The sequence below is a fragment of the Macaca fascicularis genome, chromosome 18, assembly GCF_037993035.2.
Source record: "Macaca fascicularis isolate 582-1 chromosome 18, T2T-MFA8v1.1".
Lineage (NCBI taxonomy): Eukaryota > Metazoa > Chordata > Mammalia > Primates > Cercopithecidae > Macaca > Macaca fascicularis.
This window is the reverse complement of record NC_088392.1, coordinates 1,338,052-1,360,141: the sequence shown is the minus strand read 5'-3', so window position 1 is coordinate 1,360,141 and position 22,090 is coordinate 1,338,052. Positions and strand designations below refer to the sequence as shown.

Sequence of the window (22,090 nt, the reverse complement as noted above, 5' to 3'; positions counted from 1 at the left end):
CGAGGCCTTTGCTGTGGTTTATGGCCAGTTCTAGAGATGCCCAGGCTCTTGCCACTGGTGTCCCCAGAAAAGGGAGGAACTCATAGAAGGGCCGCCTGTGATGAACAGCTGGGCCCTTTCCCCCAGGCCCAGGGTAAACGGCCCCTCCACAAGCCCCGGGAAGGCAGGACCCCACGTGTTCCAGGAAGACAGGACCCCACATGCCCTGGGAAGACAGAACCCCACCGTGACCACAGGACACCGCGCACTCTCAGACGTGCCATCCTCCCTGACTGACCGAGCTCCCCCAAGGCCGTCATCGCCTCCTGGGTGAGGGGAAAGTGACCGTGAAGGACTTGCTCCGGGCTGGGCTGGGGTCTGTCTCAGCACCGCGGCCAGGCTGGTGGCCTTGGCTGGTCAACGTGCCTCCAGTGGGTGCCACTGCTGTGTCTGCTGCGTCTGCTGCTAGATGTGGGTCGGGACCCCAGAGCATAGGGCTGAGCTCCGGGGCCTGCTCCACCCAAGTGCCTTTCTTTTTTTTTTTTTTTTTTTTGAGACGGAGTCTCACTACGTCGCCCAGGGTGGAGTGCAGTGGCCCGATCTCAGCTCACTGCAAGCTCCACCTCCCGGGTTTTTACGCCATTCTCCTGCCTCAGCCTCCCGAGTAGCCGGGACTACAGGCGCCCACCACCTCGCCCGGCTAGTTTTTTTTTTTTTTTTGTATTTTTTAGTAGAGACGGGGTTTCACCGTGTTAGCCAGGATGGTCTCGAACTCCTGACCTCGTGATCCGCCCGTCTCGGCCTCCCAAAGTGCTGGGATTACAGGCTTGAGCCACCGCGCCCGGCCCCAAGTGCCTTTCTTCATGGTAAAGCCCCCGCCACTGAACCACCCCAGGAGCTGGCTGAGCCCCCACCTCTGCTGCCCTCTGGGCCCCAGCATCCGAGAGCAGAGGGTGGGGCCATGCTCAGACTCCGGGCCTGGCTGTCCTTCCTCCCAAATCTAACCCTAGCCCTGAGCCACACCCCAGGTATCCTGAGCCAGCACCCTCCAGAATGTGCCTCCCTTCAGATCTCAGGCCGGCAGGGGGAGAAGGACAGCACCGCCCACCTTTTATCTGGGAGCTTGGCCAGGCAGGGCCTGGCCTGAGCAGCCAGAGCCTCCTCCTCCTTACTGCACCGTGGCTCGGAGGACTCTGCATCTTCTTGCCTCGGGAGCCTGGCGCATCGGAGCTTCCCTAAGCTCCACTCATCCATGCGGGACGGTCACCTCCACTCCGGAATGGGCGTGAGTCAGACAAAGGGCTCAGTTGGCTGTGCATATAAACTGGGCATGTGCTCTTGGAAATAAATTTATAAAATCCCCTGAGAAAGAAAAGTGGAGACAGCCAAGGGGGCCCCGCACGCCTCCCTTTGGAGGCCCAAGGCTGAGGCAGCTCGGTTTCCAGCCCCCTCCTCACGGGATGCCAGGTTCACCCCAGGCCGTGAGAACCCAAGCCTGAGGCAGCTCAGCCACAGGCCCCGATCCGGCCCAGAGCTGTGCCCTGATTAGGCCCAAAGGAGAAGTCAGGATCAGCGAGAGCAGAAAACATCTGAGCAATCAGGCTCCCGCCCACCGCAGGGTAACAGGCAGAGAGTGAGTCAGGACTGTGGGAATCTGTGTAGACGGGTTTGGTTTGTTTTCTTTGCTATTGTGGGGTGTTTGTCTCCATCTAATAATTTTCATTGTGTGCTAATAAGCACAGTGGGTTGGCCTGCATGGAAACCGCCCAGCCGGCCTTTTTGTTATGCAAAGGTTTGAAGGGGCCCAGGACCTCCCAGGGTCAGGCGAGGAGCAAATTACCTTTTCGACGTGGGAGGAGGGCGGGCATGTTATGGCTGTGGCTGCAGAGACCAAGGCAGCAAACCGACACCACTGCCCCCATCGAGGCAGCAAACCCACACCACTGCCCCACACCCCTGTGCCCTTCGGAGGGTGGCACTGACCCACTGCCGGAGGGGCCCACAGGCCCAGGGATGGGCACTTTCCCAAGAAAAGTTGGGGTCCCCTTTGGCAGCTCCCATGGGTGACCAGGAGCATGGCAGCGTCTAGAGGAGAATGGGAATGGCCAAGCTGCCCTGATAGCACTTCTTCCTTTGTTCCCTCCCTGGATGGGCTGAAGGGGTCACCCTGTCTGGTATCTGCTGGATGACCAAGTTCCCTGAGCTAGAGCATCAGGCTGGCCTTCCTCTCCTTAAACAGTCTTCAGGACGGACACACTCCAGCTGTCACACAGAAAGTAACTGGCCCAGGCCGGGCGCGGTGGCTCACGCCTGTAATCCCAACACTTTGGGAGGCCAAGGCGGGCGGATCACAAGGTCAGGAGATTGATTGAGACCATCCTGGCTAACATGGTGAAACCCTATCTCTACTAAAAATACAAAAAAACTAGCCGGGCGTGGTGGCGGCGCTTGTAGTCCCAACTACTTGGGAGGCTGAGGCAGGAGAATGGCGTGAACCTGGGAGGCAGAGCTTGCAGTGAGCTGAGACTGCGCCACTGCACTCCAGCCTGGGAGACAGAGTAAGATTCCCTCTAAAAAAAAAAAAGAAAGAAAGAAAGTAACTGGCCCACAACTGTATTTGTCATGCAGGTTCCCAACCTCCAGGGCTGCTGTCATCGAAAGGGCACGTGACTTAAAAGCCCATATCCTCACAAAATAGGGTCAAGTAAAAGCTGCTCAGTAGTGAAGACGCGGAGCTGGACTAGCCCTGGTGCTGGGTGCAGCAGCCACTGTGCAGGAGGCCTATCTGCACCGTCCGAGAGAGTTGGAGCCAGAACCTCACCTGGAACCCCACTCCTCCTAGAATAGAGGAATGGCCCAGGTCACCCCCCAACCCCACCAGTACAGCAGCTGCTCTACAAAGTGGATGCCCGCAGGTGCTTCCAACACATGTCAGAACTAAGCTGGAGCCTTGTCCACACTCCTTTGTGCTCCGCTGGGAGGCTCTGCCAGAGCTGGCCGCTGGGTGGGACGGCAGAAGGTGGTTTCATCTTCCCCACAGGGTGGGCACGCCCTCACTGGGCCCCAGGGTTTTCTTCGAGCCTCTGTGTCAGAGCCAGTGGGCAACTGTGTTGCCTCTGCCCACCCTGCCCACATGGGCACACATGGCTACATGTGGGCATACTTGGGTACATGTGGGCAATCTGGGTATCTGCAGGCACACCCAGGTACATGTGGGCACACTTCAGTACATGTGGGCAACCTGGGTATCTGTGGGCACACCCAGGTACATGCGGGCACACCCAGGTACATGGCACACGCGGGTATCTGCAGGCACACATGGGTACATGTGGGCACACCTGGCTACATGTGGGCACACAGGTACATGTGGGCAACCTGAGTATCTGCAGGCACACCCGGGTACATGCGGGTACGTGTGGGTATTTGCAGGCACATGTGGGTACATGGGGGCACACCTGGGTATCTGCGGGCACATCCAGGTACATGCAGGCACACGCAGGTACATGTGGGCACACCCGGGTATCCGCAGGCACACATGGGTACATGCAGGCACACCTGGGTACATGTGGGCATACCGGGATACATGTGGGCACACCGGGATACATGCGGGCACACTTGGGTACATGGGGGCACACATGGGCAGGGCAGCACTGGCAGCTGCTCCCTGCCCATCACAAGCCATGACCTCGGCTTTGACCTTGCAGGTGTGCCAGGTTCAACTCGAATGCATGCCGTGGCAATGTGTGTGTGCATATTGTACAAGCAATGTGGCTAGGAACAGTAGCTATTATTATCCTAAGGCTAAACATGGATTTTTTTTTTTTAGGTGAAAATTCAAAACCAAAGGAAATTACTGCCATCAGGGTTGTGGCTGCAGCCAGAGCCTGCCTCCCAGTCTCACACTCATGCTCTTTTGTGGAATCGGGCTCTGCAATTCTTTTGGCCGGCGCAGAAAGGACCTGCCACACGGCCTGGGGAGACGGCTCCACCTCTGAGGTAGCAGCAAAGCAGCAGCATGGAGGGAGTGGTGGGGGAGGTGAGCAGTCCTGGCCGTCTGCTGACTTTCCCCTTTCTAAGATTTTGTTTTTACAGGGAGGAGAGAGAGGGCGCCTGAGTCTGACAAAAGGGTCTCAGGTCCTGTGCTGTCCACTCTCCTGCCAGCCACAGGGACCCCTGGGCCATGGCCTACTGGGTGACAAGATTGGAGGGCGCATGGAAGGGCCCAGCTGCTGTGAGGGGGCCAGTGTTCCCTCCCTCGCCTCCTGCTGCACCTGCTCTGAGCTGAGTTCTGCCATCACAGATGTAGAGTCAGCAGAGAGACCACCTGGCAATGAGGCGCGCGTGTCCGGATGGAGTGTCTGTAAGGGACGTTTGCTGACGGCTCACTGAGGTGATGGTGGAACCTGCCGGTCGTGGAAAGCAGGAGCTGGCACTGGCTGTAGCGCCCGGACCCCAGGCCTCCCGCCTGTGGCCCAGCTTCCCGGCCGCCTCATAACTCTAAAGTGAACACCCTGGCCAGAGAGATGCGTCTCATCCCCGGCAGTCCCCAGCTCCTGATGCAGCCTGGACCCCTCACTCACTCCTCCAGGCAGCCCGGGGCCTGCGCTGATAGAGCCTCTAGCGTGGCACACCAGGTTCTGAGGGTCTTTAAAACAGACACCGGCCGAGCGCGGTGGCTCACGCCTGTAATCCCAGCACTTTGGGAGGCCGAGACGGGCGGATCACGAGGTCAGGAGATCGAGACCATCCTGGCTAACACAATGAAACCCCGTCTCCACTAAAAATACAAAAAAATTAGCCGGGCGTGGTGGCGGCGCCTGTAGTCCCAGCTACTCGGGAGGCTGAGGCAGGAGAATGGCGTAAACCCAGGAGGCGGAGCTTGCAGTGAGCCGAGATCACGCCACCGCACTCCAGCCTGGGCGACAGAGCAAGACTCCGTCTCAAAAAAAAAAAAAAAAGAAAAACAAACAAAAAAACAGACACCAATGGAAAGTTTTGTTCACAGAAATTTAACATCAAAAAGCAAATGGAAACAGAACAGAGAAGACGGATCACGTTTGCCAAGTTGGAAAGAACCGGGTTCCATCCGCCTGGGAGAAACAGGAGTCTCCACGTGCTGGGAGAGGCGCATGGGAAGTGGAGGGAGTCTCAAGAACAGAAAGCCAGGGGCGCTGTCCCGCAGGGAGGGGCACCAGGGGCCTAGGGTGGCCTCTCAGGTTCACGAACCAGGGAAGGGACCCCAATAGACATGCACTCGCCCACATCGCCCCTGGAGGAGGCTCCCCAGCCAGTTGAGGACATACTCGGGGCTCCAGCCCCACCCACAGCCTCCCTCCCAGTCCCTGGAGGATTCATCTCACCCATGGCAGGAGGTTCTCACCGTGCGGCCTGTGGGTCCTGGCATGGGGTAAGTTCCCAGGGACTCTGCCAGGGGATCTGCAGATCAGAACTACATTTGTGACAATGCTGAGTGACACCGTGTGACAATGTGTCACTACTTTTATGACAACGCCTTCTCCAGCAGGCGATAACTGCAGAATGGCGACTCCCTGGTGGGCACGGGGTGGCGGCTCCACACCCTGCCTTACCACTGCCAGGCACTCACTGTGCAGTAGAAATGACAGCTTCACTTTTAAAAGCCACCCTGGGGCAGAAAAACTATCCATTCTGTTATATCTCAGCCTTGCATACAGCACAGCGGGGTGCGTGGCCACAGGTGGGGGAGTACACGGGAAATGCAGGCAGAGTGTGCGTGTACCACACATGGAAGCTGGCGGGACTGGAAGAAAGTGTGCGACTGAGTCTGGAGCCACCCCCGCCACCCCCCAGCTACGCTGTGCCTGAAAAAACAACCAACAAGCCACAGTCACTGGGCATCGGGCAGGCATTTTCTTGAAAATGAGCAAACCGAGCCTGTTGCTTTAAGGTAAACTTGCAGTATTTGTTGCCAATAACAAAATTTCAGCTTTCAAGCAAAAATTAGAATTTTGGAAAACTTGTATCCATCACCGTGAGCTTCCCAGTCAGCACGTCAAGACTTTTCCGAGGAAGTTGGTGGTGATATTCACAAATGTGACTTTTGATATTAAATAAAGAAATGCGTCAACATTTGGAAGCTCCACATGACTCGGTGAACTGACTGTTTCCAGACGACTGGCGCAGGATGCTACGAAGCCACGCCGGGTAAGAGCCCACCCAAAGCGCATGATGGCTGCACGTCACGGCCTGGCTGAGCACGGAGCATGTGCACCGTGGTCTCAGGTTCCACAGCAGCTCACCTTGAAGAAACTATCACTTCCCACCTGTTGTGTAATGCCAAGAAAGATGATGCACAATTATCCAGAAAGACTGGTAAATAATCCTCTGTCCCGACTCAATGTCTGTGTGTGGTCAGGTTTTCTTCTCAATTTCAACCAGAACAACAGTATCACAGCAGTTCAAATCAGAGAACCCAGTGAAAGAGGTTTGCAAAATGTAAGATAATGCCATTCTTTTTACTAAAAATATTACTAAAATGTTTATCCTATATGTTGACACTTAGTGAGTTTATTATTGCTGTTTTTAAATGAAGCAATAAAGGACGAAATGGTCTGTTTTGCAGCAATGTGGATGGAAGTGGTGCCCATTCTCTTAAGTGAAACAGAAAGACAAACGCTGCATGTTCTTACTCGTAAGTGGGAGCTGAATCACCTGTGGACACAGAGTGTAGAATTATGGGCAGCAGAGTCTGGGAGGGAGTGGAAGGAGAAAGTACTTAACGGGTACAGCACACATTATTGGGGTTCCCTGTGCAATGTGTGCCTGTGACAAAATTACACTTGTGCCCCATAAATTCACATAAATCTAAAATGTATAAGTAAATTTTGAAACGTAAACATGAATGAAACCATAAGTATTTTTAAATCTCAGTTCTAATTGCTAATATAGTATATATATATAATTTACATATGATATACACATATAACACACACACACACACATATATATATATATATATATATATATTTTTTTTTTTTTTTTTTTTTTTGAGACGGAGTCTTGCTCTGTAGCCCAGGCTGGAGTGCAGCGACCGGATCTCGGCTCACTGCAAGCTCCGCCTCCCGGGTTCCCGCCATTCTCCTGCCTCAGCCTCCCGAGTAGCTGGGACTACAGGCGCCCCCACCTCGCCCGGCTAGTTTTTTGTATTTTAAGTAGAGACGGGGTTTCACCGTGTTAGTCAAGATCGTCTCGATCTCCTGACCTCGTGATCCACCCGTCTCGGCCTCCCAAAGTGCTGGGATTACAGGCGTGAGCCACCGCGCCCGGCCGCTAATACCGTATATGTCGAAGGTTATAATGCACAAAAACAAAAGCTCTGAGGGTCTTCAATAATTTTTAAAGTGTAAAAATGTCCCAAGACCAAAACGCTTAAGACCCACCGGGACTGCAGCTTGGCACACGCTGAGGTTTCTGCCCACCTGTTGACACAGCCGAGGCCGCTGCACCCACTCCCAGCTCCTGGCCCTGCGTGTCTTCCCACGTGGAGGCCGCCCCGGCCCGGGCTGGGGACTCGGCCCGGTCTAGACTCTGTCCCGGCCGCTCGGGAGCGGGACCCCTCGATCGCTCGCGGCTCCTCTCAGCTCCCCCAGCGCAGTCCGGTCCGCACGCGGCCCTGTCCAGGCCCTTCGCGATTTGGCCGCTTCTCCCCGCATCTGGCCACAGCTGGGAACACAGGGACCGGGGCCCCCGGGAAAAGGAGACGACGCCCCAGGAATGACGGCGCGGAGCCCCAGCGGCGGGACGGCCTCTGAGCGTTTGTTTCATGGGATTGGAAAGAAAAGAATCTTTGACTTTCCCTGAACACGAGCTGCCTGCGATGTACGGACCTGAGGCCCAGGGAGGAGCCGCGGCCCCAGGAACCCCCCAGGGAGGTCTTTCAGGGCCACAGCCGGGAGTCCCGGCCGCCCGCAGCCCCCGCAGCCTTCCCCCCTGGCCCCGAGAAGCCGGGGGCCCTCCCTGCGGGACACGCGCCCCCCACTCAGAGCCTCCCAAGCTCCCTGGAGAGGAGGAATCCGCCTCCATCTTGTCCCCAGACCCTGCTCTCCTGGGACCTCCATCTCCCGGGACCCCTCTCCTGGGACCCCTCTCCCTGGACCCTGCTCTCCCGGGACCCCTCTCCCAGGACCCCCTCTCCCGGTACCCCCTCTCCTGGGACCCCTCTCCCTGGACCCTGCTCTCCTGGGACCCCTCTCCCGGGACCCCCTCTCCTGGGACCCCTCTCCCGGGACCCCACTCTCCCTGGACCCTGCTCTCCCGGGACCCTGCTCTCCCGGGACCCCTCTCCTGGGATCCCACTCTCCTAGAACCCCGCTCTCCTAGGACCCCGTCTCCTTGGACCCCACTGCTGTGTCCGTCTCTCCAGGCTCGGCCTTTCCCCGGGGGGTCCCAGCCCGGTCAGTCCCCCTAGAACGTTCTCCCTCAGACCAGGCCCAGGCTCCCCACAAGCGCCCCATGACCCCCGACCCCACTGTCTGCCCTTGCCCAGGGCCGCAGCATCGGGAGGATTGGGGGATCCCGCGGGGGTTGCTTGGCTGCGCCTGGAATCGGCCTCGAGGTCCCCCTGCGCCTCCCCGGGCGGCCGGACTCACGCGCTCCCCGGGAAGCCCCGACCCTGCGCGGACGAGCAGCTTCCCAGAGGCCTCAGGAAGCCCCTCCATAGGGTGTCAGCTCCCCGCGCTCCAGCTCTGAGCGGGTCCCGCAAACGCCCCAGCGTGTCCCTGCCGGTGACCCCGATACCCCAACACCCCGACACGGCCTCGGACGGCTCCGCACCGCCCTCAGCAGCCGCGCCTTGGCCAGCGGGTCCCCCGTGCCTGCGGCCTCTGACATAGAAAAAGAGGAAGGAGGCCGGGCGCGGGGGCTCAGTGTCATCTCAGCTCTTTGGGAGGCCGAGGCGGGCGGATCATTTGAGGTCAGAAATTCGAGACCAGCCTGACCAACATGGTGAAATCCCATCTCTACTAAAAATACAAAAATTAGCTGGACGTGGTGGCGGATGCCTGTAATCCCCACTACTCGGGAAACTGGGTTGAGGAGCCTCCCGGGCACGTGCTGTCCACTGAGCCCCGGGCCAGGGGCCTGTGCGCCTGATGGGGACTCGGTGAAAAACAGCTGCGAACACAAGGCCTAGAACCAGTTGCACAGCGACGCCGGCCACACTCGAACCAACACGGAGGCCCCCGCAGCCTCCCCAGCGCCGACTCCAGCCGGCCTCGGTCGCCACGCGCTCCTGGGGGGTCCGGCCGCGCCCCCTTTGCACACCGAGGACTCGAGGCTCTGAGCACACGCAGCTCTCAGCAGGGGCCGCGATCCTCGTGGGGCCAGTGGGCACAGGCTGCTCTGAGCTCAGGCGGCTCAAGAGGGGAGGGTCCCACTCAAGAGAGAAGAGAAGGGCACCATTCTCAGAACAGGTGGGGGCCCCAGCTGACAGCTCCTGGGATGAGGTCTCCAGGGGTGACCCCGCAGGACACACGGAGCCTGTGTGTGACACACATGACCTGGCGCTTTGACAGTGTGGAAGGATCTTCCGTCCTTGGATTGCAGGAGGGTTCCTGCACCTGCCACGGCTTGGGAAGACTTAGTAATAGGTACAGAGAAAAGGAGGAAGGCAGAAGCAGCAGCCAGCTGGGGAAAATGGGAAAGCTACTCAAGTGGGGGATGTGATTCCAGGACAGGTGGCCACCAGGCCTCAAAATGCAGAGAGCCCCGGGGGGAATACAGCAGCCGCCAATGCATCTCCCATTCACTTTAAAAGGCAGCCAGGGCCAGGCACAGTGGCTCACGCCTGTAATCCCAGCACTTTGGGAGGCTGAGTGGGTGGATCTCTTGAGGTCAGAGTTCGAGACCAGCCGAGCTAAGATTTTCTACTTAAAATACAATTTTTAGTATTTTTCTACTAAAAAAAATTGTATTTTTCTACTAAAAATACAAAAATTAGCCAGGCGTGGTGGCGCAAACCTGTAGTTCAGGGAGGCTGTAGCAGGAGAATCGCTTGAACCTGGGAGGCAGAGTTTAAAGTCAGCCAAGATTGCACCACTGCACTCCAGTCTGGGCAACACAGTGAGACTCCAACTCAAAAAAAAAAAAGGCAGATGTGCTGGCTCAGCAGGAACAAAACCTAATAATGACACATTAACATAAACATAGCACATGGGCTCCTTACAGCTGCAAACGTGCAGAGCTGAGGGGGGCCAGGGGAGGCAACATCAGAGCACTAAGCTCACATGGTAACAGGACGACAGCAGACACTCTCAGAAACCAGTCAGTGTGAGCACACTGTTTACATGCTAACAGGATGACAGCAGTCTCAGAAATCAGGCAGTGTGAGCACACTGTTTACATGCTAACAGGACGATAGCAGACACTCTCAGAAACCAGTCAGTGTGAGCACACTGTTTACATGATATCAGGATCACAGCAGACACTCTCAGAAACCAGTCAGTGTGAGCACACTGTTTAGAAACATGGATGGAGACAGCTGGAGCGTGTGTGGAAGTCGGCCGGGGGACTGAGGGTTTTCTTAACAAGCGTCACAGTCCTATTTAATCTCGCATGTTATTTTAGTAAAAACTTGAAGTAACTGTTACAAGGGAAAGCTACAAACCTGGGCACGTCAATCCCCTTTTAAAACCTTTTGGTCTTTCCCATCGCCGGGAGGCCAGGTCCACGATCCTGCATCCCATCGCCGGGAGGCCAAGTCCATGCTCCTGCAACCATCGCCAGCAGGCCAGGTCCACACTCCTACAACCATCGCCGGGAGGCCAGGTCCGCGCTCCTGCAACCATCGCCGGGAGGCCAGGTTCATGCTCCTGCAACCATCGCCAGGAGGCCAGGTCCGTGCTCCTGCAACCATCACTGCAAGGTCATCTGTTGCTAAATCTGCACCCTGGGTGTCCTGAGCCTGCAGCTGGCTCTGCATTGAGTTGTGATTTTCTCTAAATGCACACACCCTGAACAAACGAGTGAACAATCTAGTGAACAATCTGAGAGACGTAGGTACGTTTGCTGAGTACTAAAGCCAAGGCTGATTTGAAAGTTAGGCTGCTACAACCTGGCCAACATAGTGAAATCCTGTCTCTACTAAAAACACAAAAAAATTAGCTGGACATGGTGGCAGGCGCCTATAATCCCAGCTACTTGGGAGGCTGAGGCAGGAGAATCGCTTGAGCCCAGGAGGAGGATGTTGCAGTGAGCCGAGATTGTGTCACTGCACTGTAGCCTGGGTGACAGAGCAAGACTCCATCTCCAAAACAAAAAGATAATGAAGAAAAGATTAAAAAAAAGAAAGAAAGTTAGGTTGGTCAATTCCCATCAGCCTTTGACAGTGGAAGGGAGGTTGTTGAGGGTTGGCTGGAGAAGAGTGAGTTCCCGAATGGGTTGAAATAAATAATTTATTGCTGACTCTTGTCAACATCAGCCAGTCCTGCTCACCACACCCATCCCCTCCTCTGAGGGCAAATTCCAGTGGGGACTTTAGGATGGTGGCACTGGGGGGACCAAGATACTGGGGGCATCAGTTCTGCAGGTACAGCACACCTGGAAGCACGGGGCTGGCCTCCCCGGCTGACCTCTGACCCTGGGGTCATCTGAGGCCCGTGTGCACCCCGCCATCCTGTTGCCAACACAGGGGTCAAGTGTGCTCCTCACAAGCGTGGCCTGGTTTGGGATCATGGTGATGAAGGACTCTGTGTCACTGAGTGAGAAGGACAGAGGGTAAACCAGAGCTTAGCTCAGTTCCCCCATTAGGCTCCTAATAGAGACGTCGTGGTGGCGCAGGATCCATGTGGATCCATGTCATGTGGAAAATCCTATCTGGACCAACACAGCGAGTGGGAATGAGAGCCGGCACCCCCGCTCCAGCTGCCAGCAAGATCCTGCATAGGTAGCGACTGACAAGACCTATGCCTGCCCTGGAGATGATTTCAGGGGACTTCGCAGATACAACTATATCTATCGGTAGCATGTAATCAGATGAAAAGTCCCAAATCCACCTGTAATTTTCACAAAAATAATAGGCAGGAATGAGAAGCCACAGATGCCTCACTGTTTGCAAGGCTCCCACGGCCAGAAGGCAAATGCCTCATGCTGGTCCTCATGACTGGTTAAATTTTCACTGCTTCGAGAGCAACCGCTTAGTTTTCATTGCTTAGAGAGGCCCAATTTAAGGAAGTTTCATCTCCCCACATCTAAGTGAACAGAACAAAGAAACTGAAGAAATTTGAAATCTCTTCTTCAAAGACAACTCTACATATAAATTTAGAAAGACTTTCTATTAAGCAAAAGTTGGCAACCAAAATTTCCATTAAAAAAACCTTTAACTTCACAGTTTTATGCTTAGTATTTACGAGTGAAGAAACTCTGCAACCTGTGACCTCACAACGCTCCAGTCACCTAACGAAGCAGAGAAGCAGTGAGTGGACTCTCAACTCTCCTCCACCGTCCAGGTGTCGTGGCTACAACCGTGAGCCAGAATAGACTGTGGGTTTCCGCTCACACACGCCTGACACCACCCAAGACTCCGCAGAAACAAGCAAGCTCAGGCTTGGCTACTGCAATGATTCCAGCTTTGGTTTGGCATCAAGACCTCCACCCTTTCAATGTAATTTAGTAAAGGTCATTTTCTTCAGGGGTCTCTTCCTCCAACTTTAAACTTGGAAAACTAGAAAAGGTAAGAGACAGACACCAACACTTTGACAATAGCAAATAGCTCTGGAGAGCCTGAGGTCGGAGGTAACAAGGGAGAGGAATAAAAAAAAAAAAGGCGAAGCCGGGATGCAGAGAGGTAGAGGTTCCTCCTACAGATGTGGGGCTAAGGTATGTACAGTAGGTAATAGAGAGGCTCCTCCTGGAGACGTGGGGCTGAGGTGTATACAATAGGTAATAGAGGGGCTCCTGCAGACATGGGGCTGAGGTGTATACAGTAGGTAATAGAGAGGCTCCTGCAGACATGGGGCTGAGGTGTATACAGTAGGTAATAGGCTCCTACAGATGTGGGGCCGAGGTGTGTACAGTAGGTAATAGAGGGCTCCTGCAGACACGGGGTTGAGGTGTATACAGTAGGTAAAAGGCTCCTGCAGACGTGGGGCCGAGGTGTGTACAGTAGGAAGCAGAGACTGCAGGACTCGGCCCCACACCCTGGCACTGACGACAGTCATTGGGCCACATTTCAGGGCCAAATTTTCTGGGATTTTCGGGGAGGGATGAGCTACATGCCCGGCTTTATGGATTTGGTCTATGGAATTTGCAACTCGATTTTCCACAAGTCCTTGGCCCTGCCATTTAGATGGAAGGTATTGATAAGTAATAAATTATTTATAAGCCTCCGCTCAAAGGTATTTCCACATTTTTCTACTCCTGGTGGAGACAGTGATTTGCCCTGAATATTTAAACAGTGCTTAGATTGAACCCCACTCCACGCTTTGTGCCCTGGCGAAGCCGGCCCCTGCTCAGCTCCGGGGTGTCGCACTGCACATGGTCTTCTCCGGCTTCAACGGTCAGCTGGGGCTGGAGATGTGGCCTAACACTAGTGCAGTCTGACTGTGCCTCCACGCTCTGGCTTCCGGCACCCGGACAAGGAGACCCTCACTTCATGGTCCCAAGGCACTGTCAGAAACCACTTTGTGGTGTCAGAATAATGCAGAATAGGAAGATTAAACAAGACCACGTGGTTGGTGACATCACTGAGCTGCTGGGTCAAACCGTCCCTGAAGGCTTCTCTTCTGGATGTCAGCGACAGAAGCCAATAGACCCCCTTTGTTACATTATTATTTAAGTGAGTTTGAATGGTCAGCAATCTGACTGATACAGCTCAGTGAAAGTTGAAAGTTATACTTTAATTTCCTACCACCTTGAAAATCCTGCCGAGGCTAAAGGAAGCACTAAATGGTTTCTCTCAGGGAAGTCCTGCCGTATGGCTTGTACAGATTGGCTATGTGCAGATTCCTAAGAGGAGGAATTTCACTGATGCCACCCTTGCAGCACTTATTTTTCTGTGCATAAAGACTGTTAATTAGGACTTTATATCCTCCACAGGAAAGTCAATTTTATGAGATTGGTTCCTTTATAAAGCCTAACTCTCTGCAGTAAGAGAATATTTAAACAATAACAACAACAATATGTTTGTGAGAGCAAACGAGGGTTGCAGCTCCAATTCAAGAGGCCCACCATGGCTAGTCTTGAAGATTGTCACTCATCTGCTTTTTAAGGAGCTGTTAACTGAAAATGTGGGACTCAGAGCTTCGGGGACTTTCCGTGTTGAGTGTTCCGCCAGGGGTGCTTGCATGTCTCAGCAGCAGAGCTATTTCTGGGGAAAGCAGAAATCATAAACTCACTGAAAATACCCATGATTGATCCAAGCTTCCTCTTTCAAAGAAAAACCGGAAGTTCCTCCTTCCGTATTCTTGTGGAAGGCACTGCAGGTGCAGGGCCCCGCAGCCGGGTGTCTGGGGAGCAGCCCTCCTGCCGCTGACTGGTCAGGCCGGCTCCGTGAGTGATTAATTCCCAGGTCACATTGCTGTCGACAGCTGGGAGACAATGATTAAAACTTGAGTGTGTTTATTCCTTTGCATTGGAACTTGAAAACATCATTTTTTTTTCTTGGATAAGTAATAAGAAAAGTAAAACAAGATGAAAGAAAGGAGAGTTTGTGCTATGGACACAAAGATGTAGAAAGGCATGGTCCTGGAAGGAGTGTGGGAGCAGCTTGAGAGCAGATGGACGGAAAGAGCCGCAGCGGAGGCAGCCCAGAGACACCTGGAGATCAGGGGCATGTGGCCCAGGCCACGTTTCAAACCATGGGCAAGAGAATGGCTGCTTCCATCCCTGGAATAGAGACCGTTTTGGAAAGTTAAGTTGGAAGCCTGTAAGATGCAAATTCCAAGCAGATTAAAGTTTGTAGCGATGGGGTTTTCTGTAAGCAGACTTTTTCTAGATGTCCAAAGAGCTGATCCGGCAGAGCCTCAAGGTCCCACGCGGTGCTGAGGCTGAGCCACACTTGCCTCTGGAGGGGCTCATCGCCGGCTGCATCTGCAGGCTGCTCTTGCAACGTCCTTATTACAAAATGCAAAGAAGACCCACTCCACGTCCTGTCCAGCTGCCTCCGTGTCTAGAGAGGGGCCCATCCACTTCATGCCTGAGCGACAGGGACCCACCCTGACAACACAGTGGTCCGCGTGCCACCGAGGAAAAGCCTCGGGAGAACAGAGACGCATACAGGGTGCTGCCCGGAGGGGCACTTGGCTCCTGCAAGAAGGGCTGGCGGGACGCCTGCCAGGGCATTCTGGAACATAAGCCACTCTGCGTGCGCCTCACACAAGCAATGTCTGCTGCAGCAAAGCACAGCCCTTCTCTAAGCAGGTCAACCGCAGCCACCCTCCTCCTGCCACTCAGGCCCCGGCTCTCGGCCCAGCCACACACGCTGCAGACCCGTGGGTGACATTTCCCCTGCTTCAAACCTCCATCCCACTTTCTGGTTTTATTTTATTTTATGCATTTTATTCTACGTGATCTATTTATAATCTGTTCTGGAACTAGGCCAGATTTTAATCAATTAACAAATCGGCTGCTTTAGAGTCTGGTAACCCCCACTTACTAGAGTCATTTCCAGGTGGATAAAGCCCTCAGTGCAGGGCTTTGGGGAGAGATTCTGTAATGTTCTGGAGAAGAATGTTTTTTACACTGATTTGTTAATTGCAGAAGATTCATGCAGAAACTGAAACAGATCCGTGGGAACCAGAGAACGAACGCCCACGCTGCAGCTGTTGCCCCCAGCCCACGCCACTGCCCTGGGGCAGAGCCGCTGTCCACACATTAAGCCTAACGGATGGCGCTTCCTCCAGAGCTCTCCACCCACCTCCAGAATCTGCACTGGGAGCAGCCTGTGTTTAACGGCTCTGATGGACAGACAGCGGGGTGGACATCCCGCCCGCACGAGGGAGGCCACCGGACACGTCGCCGGGCCACTGCGCCCAGCTGGCCCTGCAGAGGCGCTGCAGGAACTCAGGCACGCTTGATTTGAGAGCAGCAAGCACAGGGACACCCGTTTGTCACATCCAAATAAGCAGGTGTCAGTCTTCCTGCCCGACTCCCAGATCAGGGCTGAAGCCTGCTCTCTCCAGCTTGAAATGAGTCAGCCCGGGGCTAGCGAGTGAGCTGGGGTTCAAGTGAGGTAACACTGGCCTGGCCCCCCGAGGAGGAAGGGCTCACACTTCGGGAGCAGAGGGGCCCCACCAGTCACTCCCCAGGAACAGGGGTGCAGGCGAGGAAGGGTCAGAGTGGGGAGAAGAAGCACAGGCGAGCCCCAAGCCAGGTCCACGAGGGGAGGCACAGCTCCCCCAGGCTTCTACATGGCCACTCAGCGTTGAGAGGGCTGGGGAACCAACGTCTCCAGGGACGGCTCCCACGGGCAAGCCCCCAACCTCCAGAGTGGGCTGCGAGGGGACACCGACAGGGCTGCGAGCCGGCCCAGGCTGCGCCCCCCACTCTGCTGGGGTGGAGGAAGGTCGGCCAGGATCTGGAATTCCCACAGGTGAGGCACAGGCATCTGTCTGCTCCTGGAGAACGTGGTTGGAGGCTGAGGCCGTCCTGGCTGTAGCGAGGTCGTGCTGCGTCTTCCCTGCACCCTCCCAGTATCTCAGACCGTGGTGCTCCCTGCAGTGAACCCTGCCCGAGACGCAGGCAGGGCCCTTCCATGGGGCCTGATATGGGGCTCTGTGTTTCCAAAGGCAGCATGACTGGGTGGGAAATCGCAGTGAGAAGGTCATTGAGGTATTTTCCACGCTAGGAGCACCCTCAACTCAAGTTAAACACACAAATCCACCACCCTGTCTCCAACAGCCCTGGAGAGCAACTGGGCTCTGCTGCTCTTAATGCCACTGGAGGCTTGTGTAGATGAACTCACGTAAGCAGAGCTGCCCAGCACCCGCTGGGGGGTCCTTGCTGACAGGACTCTGGGTGTTGTGGGGGTGACGGGCACAAGTAAGTGTGTCTAAAGCAGCAGGGAAGGTGTCACAGAAGAGGTGACAGCCCCGGGGACACTTCAGGCCCAGGGAACCTGGGGAGATGAGGGAGGAGGCATTTGGGCTGAAGGAACTTTCCAGAACCCAGCGAGGATGAGGGCAGACCATGTTGTTTTCATCCATTGTCTGGGTCAGGTGTTGTAAAGATGCGCTCTTAGAACCAGCTCTGCTGGGTGACGACGTGGAGAAAAACACAGTTACTTTTGTTCTCTCCTGAACTTCAAGTACAGTAAAGAGATTTTGTAAAACAAAAGCAGCTCACACAAGGGGAATGAGGCAAAGACGTCTGCAAAGTGGAGGGACCGGGGCCAGCATTTCTGTGGACCCCAGAAACAACTCTGACACAGCAGTGGGAACAGGGCACCCTGATTTAGATCCTGAACCCCAAAGCCCCTGGAACCGCGGGCCGAGGATGATGCTGGGGGGAGGGCTGGAGGTGGGGAGGGGCCTGCACAGGCTAAAGACCCTTCCCCACCCCTACCTCCTGGGGCCACCTTCCCTTCCTGTCTCGTCTGTGCGGAGACTGAAGCAGCCCCTGAGCCTGGGCAGCCGCGAGCTCTGGAGGGAGTCCCTCTGCTTAACGCCAGGCCAGCCACCTTCCCCGCTTGCTCCCAAGCAGGAGAGCCTCTCCTCCAGGGAATCCAACCCTCTGAAAAGGAAGCCCCAGAATACAGGCAGACACACAGATCTGTGCAAACACCTGGGCAAACTCTCCAGCATGAAAATAAACACAAGCAAAATCATGTGGAAGTGAACGGAAGCCACACCGGGAGAAGAGCAGCGTCTCAGCGCGGCCACCCTGGAGGGGCGTCACCGTCATGAGCTGTGGACAGAACCCACACTCCCACAGGGAGACCCACGGTCCCCACAATGGAACCATCACAGAAAAGAAGGAAATTGGCAGAAGGGCCGAGGGGTGAAGGCTCCAGGAATTGGAGCCTGAAGACAAAGATCAAAGCCGGGATGGAAGGTGGGGCCGAAGGACCAGTCCAGAGACCACCTTGCAGGGATGGGCGCTCCAGAGTGGGGAGCAGATACAACAGAAAGGGAGAAACCACAACCAGCAACACAAGAACAGCCTCGCAGGATGAAGGACGCGGGTCCTCGCGCAGGAGGAGCTGGCAGGCCCACACGGCACAGGAGACCATGCCCAGGCAGCACCTCCATAGAAGGAGAGGATCATACACCTTCCAGAGACCAAGAAGGTCCCAGAGAACAGCGTCCAGCATCTCAAGGGCACCTCAGGGAGCCCAAACGAAGGCACGATCCCAGCCTCCCAGACACGTCGCCCTCACCAGACTGTCCATCAAGTGCAGGGAAGCCCCAGGCAGGGGCCGCGACAGAGGAACCCCCAGAGCGAGGGGCCTGTCAGCATCACTCCTGTGGGACGGGCTCCGGATACCCCCAGAACAAAGTGAGTTAGAGGCCTGGGAGACGCATCATCAGGAAGCCAAATTAACAAGCACCCAAGATAACACAACTTAAGAGGAGACTGAGACACTTGGGGTTCCATTAGTATATACACAGAAAATCAAGTTGATGGAAAAAGCTAATTATTAATTTCAGGAAAACGGAAAACTGCAAGAAAAGTCATCATCGTTTGTGAGGGGCTCGGTGGTGCTGGTGTGCGTGTGGTCATCACAGTCCTGGCTGATCAACCTTTGGTCTCCACGTTGTCGATGGACGGGGGCGGGGAGGCGGGGCGTGGGGAGGCGGGGCGTGGGGAGGCGGGGCGTGGGGGAGGCGGGGCGTGGGGAGGCGGGGCGTGGGGGAGGCGGGGCGTGGGGGAGGCGGGGGAGGCGGGGAGTGGGGGAGGCGGGGAGTGGGGGAGGCGGGGCGTGGGGGGGGCGGGGCGTGGGGGAGGCGGGGTGTGGGGGAGGCGGGGGAGGCGGGGAGTGGGGGAGGCGGGGAGTGGGGGAGGCGGGGAGTGGGGGAGGCGGGGCGCGGGGGAGGCGGGGCGCGGGGGAGGCATGGGGGAGGCGGGGCGTGGGAAGGCGGGGCGTGGGGGATGCGTGGGGGAGGCGGGGCGTGGGAAGGGAGCTGATCACCTGTGGAAGGTGACAGGTGATGCCCCAAAACCTGCCCAGAGGTCGCGATAGCAGCCAGTTCCACAGACAACGGAGGTGAATGCTGAGAAAACCGGTTTGGAAATGTGGGAATGGACGGTCTGGAAAGATGGAAAGTGAGGTACGGGATTAGGGAGTGCTGTTTGCGGAACAAGCCTTAATAAAAATAAAAATAAACACATCCAAGTACAAACTGACGCTGAAAGGGACCAGCCTCCAACAGAGAAAGACGGTTTTCCTGACGGCAGCAGCCGAGGTGGGGATTCCCAGCAAGGGCTGTCGTTCGTCGTTCGGAACCTTCGCCTGCAGTTGGTACCCTTGTGTCCCAAGGGATGAGAAGAGGCTGGGTGGGTTATGGAAAACGAATCTATTAATTTCCAGTCTTCATCACCCTGAGATCCTATTTAGGACGAGCGCCAGGCCGGTGATGCTGCGTCTCCGAGAGCCTCCTCCTGCTGTGGGGCTGAGGTTCTGGAACCGAAACCAGAGCGCTGTCCGGGCTGAGGCATCTGGTGAGCAGAGGGACCAGGTTCATCTGTGAATCTGCGCCCACATGAGACGCACGTGCCAACTGGAACTAATGCCGCTCACGGCCTCGTCACACCGCGGCGTCAGCGTTCTGGGCAGGCCATCCACACGCACACTTGGGCCCTGGCACTGGGTCGGATCCTGGCCATCGGCCACTACACTCTACAAGCGGCTCCTTCAGCGAGGCACAACAATACTTGCTGATTCTGGGCCTCAGTTTCCCCCTTGTGAAAGGCAAGGCCAGCGCCTCAGCCTCACAGAAATAAAAAGTGTTCTAGGAGCAGAGGGAAGCGTGGTTTAAAACCCATGAAAACCACAGCGAGGGCCTGAGATCCCGTCTCCCGACGGCACCACAGCCTCACAGTTCCAGCCGTGGGTCACAGACCTTATTCCAGGCAAGCCGGGAACTCCAGCCAGGTCTGGGTTATTATTTCTTGCTAGCGATTTTTCAGAGAGATTTGTATCCACTGGGAACCATCAGTCATGTAGTCACCATGTGCGTGCGTGTTTACTTGCCTGTCTGTGCCTGTATGTCTGTGTGTCCGTGTGTGCGTGTGTCTGTGTGTGTCCCTGCATGTGTGTGTCCGTGTGTGCATGTGTGTGCGTGTGTGTGCGTCTGCACCTGTGCTCAGTGCCTGCAGTGTGATGAATGGTGACGGTGGGGCTGCGTGTGTGCGTGTGTCTGTGTGTGTCCCTGCATGTGTGTGTCCGTGTGTGCATGTGTGTGCGTGTCTGTGTGTGTCCCTGCATGTGTGTGTCTGTGTGTGGATGTGTTTGCGTCTGCACCTGTGCTTGGTGTGATGAACGATGGTGGTGGGGCCGTGTGTCCTCCTGCCATTGGCTCTGACAGTTGGAGCCAATCTGGCCAGGCCGGTCCATGCATTCTTTCTTTTAAGGATGCCCTTAGGTAAAGCCTCTGCTAGTGAGTTTTCATGCAAGAGAACGTTGAGTTAAAATCATTTTAGGAAAAAAAAAAACAAAAACTTGTTTTGAGTAATGTCCATGCCCTTCAAAACTGAACACAGCATTAAGAAATAGCTGAGTACCCACAATGGCAGCCTGTCTCAGAGTGGTAATAAGGTCAGCTGCAAACCACACAGCCTGGCGCCCCACTTATGCTGGGCGGCCGAGCTGTGCTCCGGGGCCTGCAGGGCCTGGGGGGTGTCGGATGTGGCTTGATGGCTGCAGGGCCTGGTCTGTGGCCAAGAGGCCGTGGCAGGCTGTGCACAGGTGAGTGCTGGGCTCACAGGATGTAGCCTGCGAGGCTGGCGAGGTGAGCCAAGACCTCTTATCTCCCATCGGGCCTTCTGTTCCCCTCTCAGGAAGCCCGTCGGTGGCCAGCGAACATTTAAACCCAAGTGCTGAACAAGAAAAAGTCAAGGGGAAACCTAGGGGCTCCCTAAGATGAGTCTCGAAGCTGGAAAGTCACCCACATTCCCGGGGAGCTTCAGGAGTCTTCATACCCAACCAAAAGCTCTTCCTCAGGTCTGTGCTAAAACATGTTTTTTCCCCTCAGAAAAATAAGGCATGTTCTTACACAAATTTGGAAAGGATGACAAAATAAAAGAAAGAAACTAGAAATCATCCACGGCTCATGTTAGCATTTTTGTGAATTTCCTTCCAATTGTGAGCATGACTCTGTGTGTGTGTGTGTGTGTGTGTGTGTGTACGCAGGGGGACAGGATAAAGTTTGTTGAAAACACTAAAGTCAGGCTGCTTGGGTCAGAATCTGGACACCAAACAGTAGAGTTGAGCAAGTAAGTGAACCTCTCCACGTGTGTCATGTAGAGGGCTACCCCATGGCTGGTTGTGAAATTCTGCATGACAAGCCTACCCAGGGCTTGCACGGATGCTTACCAAGTATCAGCTCTTAGTATTATATTGATTGCACGATACGTGCTGTATGTACAGTTGTGTGTCAGCCTCTTCACTCAGAGTCACAATGTGCACCCCATGGCACTGCACATTCTTTGAAAATACGACTTTCAAGGGCTGGCGCTTCTGTGATGTGGCTCGGATACCGTCCGGGGGCTGTTCCCTCTTGGTGGAAGCCTGTGGCACTTGTGATGATGGTAACACTGCAGTGAAAGCCTCCCTTGTGAGCCTCTGTGATTGTCTCTGATCATCCCTCAGAATGAGCCCTAGGACAGCAGCAGGATGCAGATGTGGTTAGCATCGGGATTCACACTGCCCCGCCGCGTGGCTGAGGTCCACCCACGAGGATCCCCCGCCCGTGGCCGCCCTCCTCACCCAGCACTCCAGGCGAGAATGGGATTTCACTGCTGCTCCCATCTGCGGCTTGGGATTGCTGTTGAAGTGGAACATCGAGGGCTCTTCTAAATAAAGTTTCCATGTCTATTTTTGTCCATTTTTATTAATAAGATTGTCAGTCTTTCCTGATTGATATATGAATACTAGTAACTTTAATATATTGTATAAATTTTTTGCAGATTATTACTGCAG

At 55.2% G+C, this 22,090-nt stretch overlaps 1 protein-coding gene across 3 annotated transcripts in view; it reads right to left on the bottom strand.

The window, feature by feature from the left end:
* Positions 1–22,090, bottom strand: part of LOC107128047 (uncharacterized) — a 95,050-nt gene that overhangs the window by 34,248 nt on the left and 38,712 nt on the right. The window contains exon 3 of one of the 3 annotated variants that reach the window (XM_045378089.3): positions 18,970–21,768. The exons of 1 other annotated variant lie outside the window; for it this stretch is intronic. In XM_045378089.3, the coding sequence (XP_045234024.2) occupies positions 21,757–21,768 (12 nt within the window). In that variant the 3' untranslated portion in view covers positions 18,970–21,756. Of the gene's footprint in view, positions 1–18,969; positions 21,769–22,090 lie in introns of those variants that run through there. One more of the 3 variants, XM_065533591.1, reaches the window with a different exon arrangement.